Source organism: Schistocerca serialis, chromosome 3 (genome assembly GCF_023864345.2).
Source record: "Schistocerca serialis cubense isolate TAMUIC-IGC-003099 chromosome 3, iqSchSeri2.2, whole genome shotgun sequence".
Taxonomy (NCBI): domain Eukaryota; kingdom Metazoa; phylum Arthropoda; class Insecta; order Orthoptera; family Acrididae; genus Schistocerca; species Schistocerca serialis.
This window is the reverse complement of record NC_064640.1, coordinates 208216866-208229198: the sequence shown is the minus strand read 5'-3', so window position 1 is coordinate 208229198 and position 12333 is coordinate 208216866. Positions and strand designations below refer to the sequence as shown.

General features: G+C 42.1%; 1 protein-coding gene across 1 annotated transcript in view; it reads left to right on the top strand.

Moving 5' to 3' along the window:
* Positions 1-10424: 10424 nt before the first annotated feature.
* The window catches only part of LOC126470750 (segmentation protein even-skipped-like), a 79961-nt gene continuing 78052 nt past the window's right edge, over positions 10425-12333 (top strand). The window contains exon 1 of the mRNA XM_050098756.1: positions 10425-10587. Coding sequence (XP_049954713.1) covers positions 10425-10587 — 163 coding nt within the window. The remainder of the gene's footprint in view (positions 10588-12333) is intronic.

Here is a 12333-nt window from a genome sequence, read left to right as displayed (position 1 = left end):
CAGTGTCAGCCAGTTTGCCGTGGCATACGGAGCTCCATCGCAGTCTTTAACACTGGTAGCATGCCGCGACAGCGTGGACGTGAACCGTATGTGCAGTTGACGGACTTTGAGCGAGGGCGTATAGTGGGCATGCGGGAGGCCGGGTGGACGTACCGCCGAATTGCTCAACACGTGGGGCGTGAGGTCTCCACAGTACATCGATGTTGTCGCCAGTGGTCGGCGGAAGGTGCACGTGCCCGTCGACCTGGGACCGGACCGCAGCGACGCACGGATGCACGCCAAGACCGTAGGATCCTACGCAGTGCCGTAGGGGACCACACCGCCACTTCCCAGCAAATTAGGGACACTGGTGCTCCTGGGGTATCGGCGAGGACCATTCGCAACCGTCTCCATGAAGCTGGGCTATGGTCCCGCACACCGTTAGGCCGTCTACCCCTCACGCCCCAACATCGTGCAGCCCGCCTCCAGTGGTTTCGCGACAGGCGTGAATGGAGGGACGAATGGAGACGTGTCGTCTTCAGCGATGAGAGTCGCTTCTGCCTTGGTGCCAATGATGGTCGTATGCGTGTTTGGCGCCGTGCAGGTGAGCGCCACAATCAGGACTGCATACGGCCGAGGCACACAGGGCCAACGCCCGGCATCATGGTGTGGGGAGCGATCTCCTACACTGGCCGTACACCACTGGTGATCGTCGAGGGGACACTGAATAGTGCACGGTACATCCAAACCGTCATCGAACCCATCGTTCTACCATTCCTAAACCAGCAAGGGAACTTGCTGTTCCAACAGGACAATGCACGTCCGCATGTATCCCGTGCCACCCAACGTGCTCTAGAAGGTGTAAGTCAACTACCCTGGCCAGCAAGATCTCCGGATCTGTCTCCCATTGAGCATGTTTGGGACTGGATGAAGCGTCGTCTCACGCGGTCTGCACGTCCAGCACGAACGCTGGTCCAACTGAGGCGCCAGGTGGAAATGGCATGGCAAGCCGTTCCACAGGACTACATCCAGCATCTCTACGATCGTCTCCATGGGAGAATAGCAGCCTGCATTGCTGCGAAAGGTGGATATACACTGTACTAGTGCCGACATTGTGCAGGCTCTGTTGCCTGTGTCTATGTGCCTGTGGTTCTGTCAGTGTGATCATGTGATGTATCTGACTCCAGGAATGTGTCAATAAAGTTTCCCCTTCCTGGGACAATGAATTCACGGTGTTCTTATTTCAATTTCCAGGAGTGTATTTATATTCTACGTCTTTAGAACAATGTTGAAAATTTAACATAAAATGCTGTAAATTCAGTTCTATTAAGTTTTGCTAAATATGTACAAGCTATTATCCCTGACAAAGGTGTAAGCTCTTTGATTTTTATAATATCTTTGTATTTCTTCATCGTGAACAGACTTAGCGGCAAGTTGTGGTGAATAGTGGTCACGTCATTTTGAGAGTATGCAGAAACCAGACTTACTGTTCAAATTATTAATTTAAATTGTGCTGTTATAATGTGTGAAGAGTTTCAGAATATATACATTTAAAAGTTCAGAAGCTTTACTTCATTTCGTAACTTGATATTTACCAGCCATTCGCAATGCTTACGTCAGTTAATTTTCTACGTACTAGTCCAGGCTGCGGACTTTATGGTGCCTCTAAAGAAGACAAAGAAGTCAATATCAAAACAATCAGCTAGGCAAAACTTTATGTCTTAGTAAATGAATATGCCCTTTAACGTATTTCACTTCAGAATAATAACCAACGTCCGGAACAAGTCATTGACTGCATTGAAAATGAATATTCCAATGCGCACTACGATTTGAGCATTAAGAAATTTTATCACTGACCAGAAATCACGGTCGACAGATGAAAGAATAAGAGCCACCACAACTTTCAGCCACTAATGGAGTGCTACTGACAGCAATCGAGACTTCGCTGGCCGTTATATAATTGTTACCTCGTATCTCTGTCGCGTATGCGCTTCATTTTCGGCTGAATATGTTTACTTAAAAAATTGAAACTTAATTTAAGGTTGACGCTAGTATAAATAGATACTTCTGGGAAGGAACAGCGATTCTGCTAAGGAAACCACATACAAGACGCTGTTATGACCTATCCCACAATACTACTATAGTGCACTGAAACCTTATCATGTCAACCTGACAAAAGCCGTCGAAGGAACTGAGTGACGCGCCACTGGAGCAGTAAAAGGTCGTTATTACAGTTCGGCATTGGCAGAAAGGCGGACTCTCTTTAAACATAGTCCAGGTAAATCGAGAGAGTCATTACTTGAGATACTCGTGCAAATACTTTACTTTCTCAAATGTAAAGTGTATTCCATACACTGACTGCGAAAAAAAGATAATAGAGGTTACATGGTGTATTAGCACCACCATTCCTCCTCCGTTCAAACACGTATGGAAACAGAATACGGAGTAAATAATATTGGTACAGAGTACTTCTCGCCATGCGCTGGATGGTTTCTTACGGGGTAAGTATGAGCGAGTGCTGAAAAGTAATGCCTCCAAATTTTTATGTGAATACACTTAAAGCATTTTGAATAGCAACGACCTATATAAACAACATAGACTGGCTATGGCACCGCCATCTTTGAAGCAACTTGAAAACTGAGCCGCCATGTCTTGTAACGTCAAGGTGCAGCCTACACGTCGTCTGCTAATACTGAATGTTGTTATTGTTTACTACGCATGGCGTAAAAAAAAGGCCACTCTCCACTGATGATCTGATTTCTCTACTGTAAAACATGTAGTGATGAAGGCTAAATGAAATGAAACACACTTCTGACATCGATTAATTGAAAAGTTTATTACGAAATGTTGCTGTTCATTTCGCTGCAATGACATATAGATTATGTCAAAAACCATTTTAAATAGTTCAGTAGGTCCAAAAACGATCAATTGACAGCGCAGGACCTTTCATTGTCCCTTAAACAATTTAAGTTTGTATATATTTGCCGAATATGTTTCCCTCTTTCTTCCATTGGCCTGGTTTTTGCACAAATGGTGTAATCTACAATTAAAATACTATCTTAACAGCATCCTGACTAGAAAAGAGTAATGTGACTCTTCTCCAAATTCAGCTGGCACCATTAGATGGTCAAAATGGAGTAAATAAATTCGGCCTGTCACCCAACATTCTGAACAATTCCACACACAACTACAGAAGGAAGGTCTTCTTCCATATCAAGGTTTGACAGTCCCTGAAAACCCTTTCTGCCACTGATAACAATTTGAATACACCCTTTGGAGCAGTATAAAAACTATTTTTGATGCATTTTATTGCAATGAAAACTGTTTTCCATCAGTTTCCTCCAATTTACGGAGGTACTGCTGCAGTAACTTAAGTTTCACACTTGCTGTTAAACCATTAAGAAAACAATAGCCAACAGGAATTTTCCAACACTTATTAATTCCAGTGACCATAAACACTAGTGCCTCTTTCGCTATTTGGCTATCATCACTTTCCTCACATCCTTGCCCTAAGTCAACATAACCCCAGACCTCATTACCATTCCATATTAAGTCTAGAGCCACCTCATCGCACATAAGTGCAGCTAAAATAGGTCCTGAACTACGATGAACCTCATCTGATAATTTTTTAAGCTTTCTTCTGTAAATCCAGGACTGCCATTTACTGTAGTTGCCCACCTGCGGAGTGTTCGAGGATGGGGTAATTTAACAGACTTCCTCAAATGATTATAAGCTTTGAAGGAGTAAAAACTGAGTGTAAGGGCAAACTGTCTTATTTCTTTAGGATATTCAGGAACTGAACATTTGTTTTGCATTGCAAAAAGTGCTTCACAATATCACTATTTTTGTCACATTCTATCACTTCAGAAGCAAAGTCCTGAAGTCTCTTATTTAGGCCTACAACCACTGTTTTATATGTCACAATTTGTTTCTTCTTTCTTGAAACACTTTGCCTTGCATGTTTCGCTTGCTTCCTCAGCTTCTCGGTCCTTTTCTATAGTGCCTCATAATTCTGTTTCAATTTTTTGGGGCTAGGCAAACAATAAGAACGATCTGTATGATCATTCTGATTCACTCTTTCACCTACAAAAATGAAGTATTATCATTAAGCTTTATTTTTCTTTAAACATACATTGATTAATAGTAAAATTCACACATAACCCATATAGCAAATAAATAACAGGAAAACTATCTTACCTGGTTCATTTGATAAGGAAGCTGATTGTTCAGTGACAGGCCGTTTCCTTGGTTGTCTCTATACTATAGTTGTTTTCTGCAGATGGTCAGGAAACGTAAATGTTGTCGGTACTGCGTTTGGCAGAAGTCGCCTTTTCTCGTTTGTACTATACATTTATCTATCTTCAAAGTGAAACGAGCAAATGTAGCTATATTGAGTTGGCTCCCACTTTTCTCGCCTCATATTGGCTACCCACCTACTTAACAGCTCTTTCTTTTTCAGAGGAAATCTAAAAATAAAGAGACGTGTATACAGTAGTTTATTTACATTTTGTATACAGCTTAAACACGAAAATGATGCACAAGACGCTAAATACAACACGCATTTAGATACTCACCTGAAATATGATATTCCAGTTGTTTTATAACTTCTATTAGCGCAATTGTACGCTGCACATACACTGGGCAAGGTTCGCGATCGGTCAATAAGACTTTTAAAACAAATTATAACCGGAAAACAGTGATTTTCTAACGCCAGTACTATACACCAAATGTAAATATACTGACATGTAGACGTTTCAAAAAATGGCGGCCGGTGTTGCTTTTTGCTGCCGTTGGGAGCGCTGTTACCTCACAGATAGCCACTCTATGTAGCTTATATACCTCCTTGGTGACCGGGCCAAATATCTCACGAAATAAGCGTCAAACGAAAAAACTACAAAGCCGAAACTTGTCTAGCTTGAAGGGGGAAACCAGATGGCGCTATGGTTGGCCCACTAGATGGCGCTGTCATAGGTCTAACGGATATCAACTGCGTTTTTTAAAATAGAAACACCCATTTTATTACATATTCGTGCAATACGTAAAGAAATATTAATGTTATAGTTGGACCACTTTTTTCGGTTTATGATAGATGGCGCTGTAACAGTCACAAACGTATAAGTACGTGGCACCACGTAACATTCCGTCAGTGCGGACGGTATTTGCTTCGTGATACATTATCCGTGTTAAAATGGACCGTTTACCAATTGCGGAAAAGATCGATATCGTGTTGATGTATGGCTATTGTGATCAAAATGCCCGACGGGCGTGTGCTATGTATGCTGCTCGGTATTCTGGACGACATCATTCGAGCGTCCGGACCGTTCGGCGGATAAATGTTGCTTGCCGTTTTAGTCAAGTTTAGTGTTGTCTCCTTCAAAGTAGTTCCCTTCTGATTGCACACACTTTTTCCACTGCCTCTGCCATTGATAGTAACATTTCTGGAACTCGTCTTCTGTAATATCCTCCAAGACCCTCGTCACAGCTTTTTGGACATCTTCTGTTGTTTGAAAATGGTGTCCAAATGGTTCAAATGGCTCTGAGCACTATGGGACTTAACTTCTGCGGTCATCAGTCCCCTAGAACTTAGAACTACTTAAACCTAACTAACCTAAGGACATCACACACATCCATGCCCGAGGCAGGATTCGAACCTGCGACCGTAGCAGTCGCGCGGCTCCGGACTGAGCGCCTTGAAAATGGTGTCCCTTGACCGCCGTTTTGACTCTTGGAGATAGAAAATAGTCGCACGGAGCGATATCTGGTGAATAAAGTGGCTGTGGTAGTACTGAAATTTGTTTTGAGGTTAAAAATTGCTGTACTGACAGATCAGTATGGGATGGCGCATTATCGTATTGCAGAATCCAATTATCAGCAATGTTGGCACGGACACGAAGAACTTTTTTACGAAGTCTTTCTAAAATTTCTTTGTAGTAATATTGGTTAACTGTTTGTCCAGGATGCACCCACTCTTTATAAACAATTCATTCGGAATTCCCTTGGAATCAAAGAAGCACACAAGCATGCATTTCACTTCTGACTTCAACATTCGTTCTGACTTTACTAAACATTTTATGCCAACGAAAAACGTAAGCTCTTGACATAACCTCCTCTCCAAAAGCCTTCTGAAGCTTACCGTAAGTTGTCGCGTTTTCACCCAATTTAACGCAAAAAGAAATGGCATACCGTTGCGCAATATTATGCGGCCCCATTTCCGTGACGAGAGACACAAACACATGTTAACTTATTACAGCACAACTCACGACTGAGCAGTTGCATCAATGTGCCACTTTGACTAGAGGCAGCTTATAGACCAAAGTCAAAGGTATTGTGCCTACGCAAATCTGCAGGGTTGCCACATCTTGCAAAGGAAATCAGTCTCATTCCTTTATTGACAGTGTCACACTGAAGGAGAGGGTGCTCCATGTATGGACGAACTCTTCGAAGTCGTGCTTTCAGTTTTCTGAGGGCCTTGCAGTACCATGCAGAGCTTATGGTGGTGCCTGCACATCTCAGAACACTGATAGCATGGCTTTGCCTGCTGATGAGATGGTCTTGAAATTTTTGGCGTCAAACGATCCGTTGTGGCGGAACTCCATTGATGCTTTCTTCAAAAATGGTTCAAATGGCTCTGAACACTAAGGCACTTAACTTCTGAGGTCATTAGTCCCCTAGAACTTAGAACTACTTAAACCTAACTAATCTAAGGACATCACACACAGCCATCCCCGAGGCAGGATTCGAACCTGCGACCGTAGTGGTCTCGCGGTTCCAGACTGTAGTGCCTAGAACCGCGCGACCACTCTGGCCGGCGATACTTTCTTGTTTTCGGGGTCAAAAAGGTGTCAGCACGAAAAGCCAAACGCCCTATTGATGTCATCACCCACACAGCTTCCATTCTTCTACGGATTTCAATTGGAGGCATATTTTTTGTGGTTAGAAACTCTATTACAGCACGCTGTTTCTCACGAACCGACACAGCTAGGTTGAACACCGCCATGTTACACGCTACAATTCGGGGCCCTCTAGTGGCAATGGGTACCAGTTTTCTTCCGCGAAGCAGGAAGGTCGACGGAGTAATATGCATTACATGCAGTACCTCAACCGATACTGAACACAGAATAAATGATTCGGAGGCATTACTTTGCAGCACGCCCTCGTATGTAGCTGTAGCGTGGCTTTCGAAGCGACCTAATGAGCGGGCTGGGGCAGTGGAAGCCCATGGTCTCATTCACGTGTACGGAGGTTAAAATCCTGATCTCATTTTTCCGTGATTTTCCTTTGAACGAGCACGGCCTATTTCCTTCCCAATCCTTCCCCAATTCGACAACATTCACTGTCTCTAATGATTCGATCGTCGACGGGGCGCTAAACTCTCACCAGCCTCCCATTCTTCGTATCGACTATGTGTCATAATGTCAAAAACTGGCACTTATCCAGGCTAAAATAGTGCTCTCCTGACATACTGGATTGGCATAAAAAATTTCCTTGTTGTAATTTGGGTTGGACCCTCAAAATATCCGTTATTTCGCAGTAATATAGGCCTACATGTATTACTCTGGGTCTCCAGCCGTGTATTTGGCTCCATTATTCATACCTCACGTTTTTTCTAACGACTCCTTCATGGCGTTGCATTTCTTATCCAGCTGTGTCTAAGCAGTGTAACGACACCAGACGAAGGCAGACAAGAGCAAAGCACCACACAACTAAAATATTTTAACTCAGTTTACAGAGAGGATACGATGTAAATAACACTGATATTAAGTATTTTCTGATACGCAATATGGCTTGTATAACGTTTGTGCAGTTGTAAAAGTCTGTGTTAGAAACATGGGTCCGTTTATTTATGCATTCGTTCATGTGTCGTACTCTTTGAATGAAGAAAAGACACAAATTCAGGGATGCATCAAGAAAGAAAAGAGACTCTGCGATGCTTATTCTCTACACTGTATTAACAGTTAATTGTGATTGATCTGTTGTATCACAAATGGGGTCCATGCTGTTTCACATCACGGCACTGACATCGCGCTGTAGTGTCAGTAAAGTTGTTATTACGTTACTTCCATATTCAACTAAAATACCGTTCTAATAAACGCATTAAAGTGCACTGTTATATGCACAATAGTTGTGTTAGTGGCTATAATTTAAAATATTAAAGTAACAAAAAACATTCCACAACAACATACTATTCTTTTAAGAGTTAGTCACTCGATGATTCGGACGCTTAACCTTAACTTCAGACGACCTAAGAGCGAATTATCCATCCCATGTTACGTGAAAAGAAATTAGCTTATTTATTTATTCTGCATCTAATGTAGCTGCGTTCCTGAGATCTTTACTGATAACCTAAAATCCAAGTTGAAATTAATCCACGGAAATACGTCGATACTGTCAAACACAGCGTTTAGTGACTGGTTACCTGGTGACTTTGTTGGTTGAACTGTAAAACAAAAGCTGTCACTATCACAAAATGTTATTTTCAACATAACAATGCCTTAGTAGGTGGATTATTGTTAGCCCTTTATTTGATCTGGCCTGAGAACCGGGTCTCCTCGCCAATTCTATGTGGATTTACAGTTAAACGTGATATTCGAACTACAATGAAACTTGATTTTTTAAATTCTTCAGTGCAACTGCACGTTAGCTGAGAGAAAAATGGCAACGTGATACATTACACAGTCAGTTTAAAGAATTTACAGCTATTTTCTGTACTTTCCGTGCGTAAGACTTCATCAGAAAATATGCTTGGAAAAATGGTGTTGTCGGTTAGTATGATACGTGATTCCACTACATCAAATTCCAACCATTTACTTCGTAATTCATATATTACATTGTTAGAAACGATTGCACGCATACGGTAACTTTTATGAGCGTGGCTTACCTAAGAAGCGGAGACGATTAAATCCAGCGAGAAACCAGCTGCTGTATTGGATCAAAGATTGACTACGTCCAAAGCTTTGAACTGCTTGTGCACCGATGTGATCAGAGATGGAAGGTTTCTTTATTGTTTTTTTAAGGTAGACACAATCCAAACAAATAGTACAGTACGTTAAAATCTGTCCTGAAAGACATAAGGCATGTACGGTTCGCGATCTTATGCGTACACCAACATTTGCACCGTACGTGATTGCGATTACCAAGTCTGTAATTTTCTTCTGCCTTTGCTTCATTTTGTACTTTCTGTTGTACTATATATATATATATATATATATATAATCAGGTCGGAATTATTCACTGTCTGTTTTTATATATATTTCCATTTAGATCTCTCCTACCACTCAATGCATACACGCGATAAGAGGGAAAATTTTTAAATCCATAAACATCCGAGATGTTTCAGCATCATTACTTATGTCTGGATCATTAAAGGCATATTATTCTCTGTCTGAAAAACAAAAAGGAAAAATTCTGGATAAAGTAACGCTTTCACATAAAGGGAGTGAAAACGGAAAATGTGGCAAATAACAGCATTTCACTATATACGATTAGCAACTGCAATGCAGTAATCGTATAAATAGACACTATCGAGTGTGGTGAGAGTTTGAGCATAGGAAAGACGTTTTAGCAACATAATGTTGCTAAAAATCTTGGCCAAATAAGATTTATTTCGAGACAGTATTTGATCAAGAAAAATGCGATTATATGCGTTTGCAAGGAAAAATTTTCACGGTGCATAAGATTGTGTCAGAACACCTTGTACAGAACTTGAAAACTGAAAAAATAGGTTTGTTTTAACCTTACTCTGCTGCCACATGCAAACGCAGATATGTTTGATTTCCGGAAACGATTCATTTGCGGGGCCAGTGATCGTCACAGTAAGTAGCGACTCGCGAGCCCGCTAATAATCCTTAAGAACTGACCGGGATTCAGATCATTCGCAGAGTCACAAAAAATCGATGAATGTGCGGACGTGAAAATAGCTTGTTCGGAAAATCCTTCGTGAAGCAATAGATCGGAAAACATCGATAACTGGGTGTTTAAATCAGGGTTTGGTATGGGACAGGCACGTCTATTGGTCGCAAGGAATGATCTTCACGCTCAATTCGAGCAACCATCTTTATTAACCGAATGCGGAGGGAATGTACAACCAATAACATCGCACTGCAGTAGATTATAGGATGAGAGGAGGTGAGCGAGAGGGGGGGGGGGGTCGGGAATGAAGAGGGAGAAAGTAATAGGAATTGCCTCGCCCGCATCAATCTCGGCGATTTCCTGGTCATCATTTTCCTTGATGGCTCGGCATCAGCTGTAGTTTTTGGGGTGCGAGGGGAGAGTACGGGGCGTGGCCGCTGGCTCCGCCCCTGCCGGCCGCCGACCAATGGCGAAGCGCGTCCGTCCCAACCAATTGGGAAGGCGTCTCTTTACGGGTCGCTAATACGGCTCCCCCAGCGGTGCTGAGCACGTAGTTAGTGTCCTGCGCCCAGCCGTTGCCACCAGCTCGTCGCAGCATGCAGCAGTCGTTCCGCGTGATGGAACACCAGCTGGTCGTGTCTTCCTCGGAAGACATCAAGCCTCCGCCGGCTGCACATCTAGGAAAGCCTACCGTCGTCGTAGACGTCATACCGCCCACGTACACCAGCCCGCCAGTCGCCAAAACCGAATCTATCAAAGGTACGTCCAGGTTTCAGTCTTAACGTGCCTCGTTTTGCTAGCTTCTTACAGCAGGGGCGTGGCACACTGCTTCCCAGGTAAACAAGTATCACTGAAACTGACTTCAGGCTACAATGAAAATAGTCAATATTTTATGTTTTGTCAGAAGCTGGTCGAAATTTATATTCTTTCCACCTTAAGATACTCTTCAAATTGCTCGTAGTTAAGTAGTCAACAGAGACATTTTACCTGAAAATTTTCGTCCTTCAACTCAGCTGGTAGCTTTTTATTTTTTTGTTATCATTATTATTTTTATTTTTATGTTGCCTTACATAAACATTATTTTTCCACCAAGCTAATTAGCAACGTATTTTACACATAGCACAGCTTGTTAGGTTATCCTGTATTACGGAGTCATAATTCAGTAGTAGTCTTTTCAAAAACGTTGTATTTAGCTTTCCAAAATTTATACAAAAATTCTAGCATGTAATGACATGAACAATCGAGAAATCTTTCACAGTCAGTTGTTCGTGGTACACTCTAATGACATTTCTTATGAAACTCGGCTGTTTTTTATTTATTGCCACCCATTCCCATAGCCTTCTTTCATTTCTTTCGCCTACTACATATATTTTAAGATAGTTCTGTAAATAATATAATGAACAAATTTTTGAGTTATTATTCTCGTTGTCGGTAGGTAGTGCGATGTTTCTACAGTCGACAGCCTGTGATTGCAAGGGTATGCCCAGCTTACGCAACTTCGCAATATTTCGCATTCGCTTAGTCCTTTTTGCTATGTACTGAAATAATGTTGCTGACAAAATATATCATGATAAAGGGAAAATATTTACTTGTGGGAATTCTGCTTCAGCGTGCAGTAAACGCGTGAAGTTACGTTTCTACTGTGAATGTCACTGTTTAATTCACATATTCTCTCACAGCTGTGTAATAAAGTTCATCGTATTGTCATTTCAGGATGCCGAAGGAAACACAGCATAATTCTGGGACATCTATGTCGCTATGTTGCTCGTCTGTTTTCTTCGAGCTGTGACCAATGAGATAAATTACTCATAACTTGGGAGAAACGTCTGTACCAAATATTGGTTCTCTCCGGATGTTCGGCAAATTTGCAGTGGCGCGGACCATAGAAATCACGCAGAGGTCTGCACGAGTAAAACTCGAGTCGGTTCCTCCTTGTGCCGCATTTATAGGCAACACACCGCACATGCAGGTTGTGCGGTCAATGCATCACACACGTATTAGGCGAGACAGAGTGATGAATTTTCTAATAGATGTTTTTGAGGTGTACCAGTTTGTGAAGTAGCCCTTTATGCCGCGTCTTGTCAAAGGCTCGCTGTATGTTCACGAAAATTACTAGGCTCCAGCGGCCTCCGTTAACTGCTCCCGAGATAGCGTAGTGAGCCGAATAGATGTTTTCCGGAGCCGACATATCTTCTGAGGCGCTCTGTTACGATAATTCATATGTTTTGGCTATGGTATTTAACAATGATATTAGTCGGTATGATTTTCCATTGATTGTAGGTTTATTCGGTTTTGTTATCATTATGATTCTGCAGCTTTTCCATGACGCTGGTTTGTTTCCTGTGTTATATAGAATTCAAATATATTTACTAGTGTCAGTATTATTATGTCAGTGGGGCTTACCGTATGTGTAGTCTTTTAATATCATTTTTGCCGGGTGCTGCATTTTTATGGTCATTTTTGCGTCTGTTGAATCGTCTCTGTGATGACACTTGTGTGGTCTAT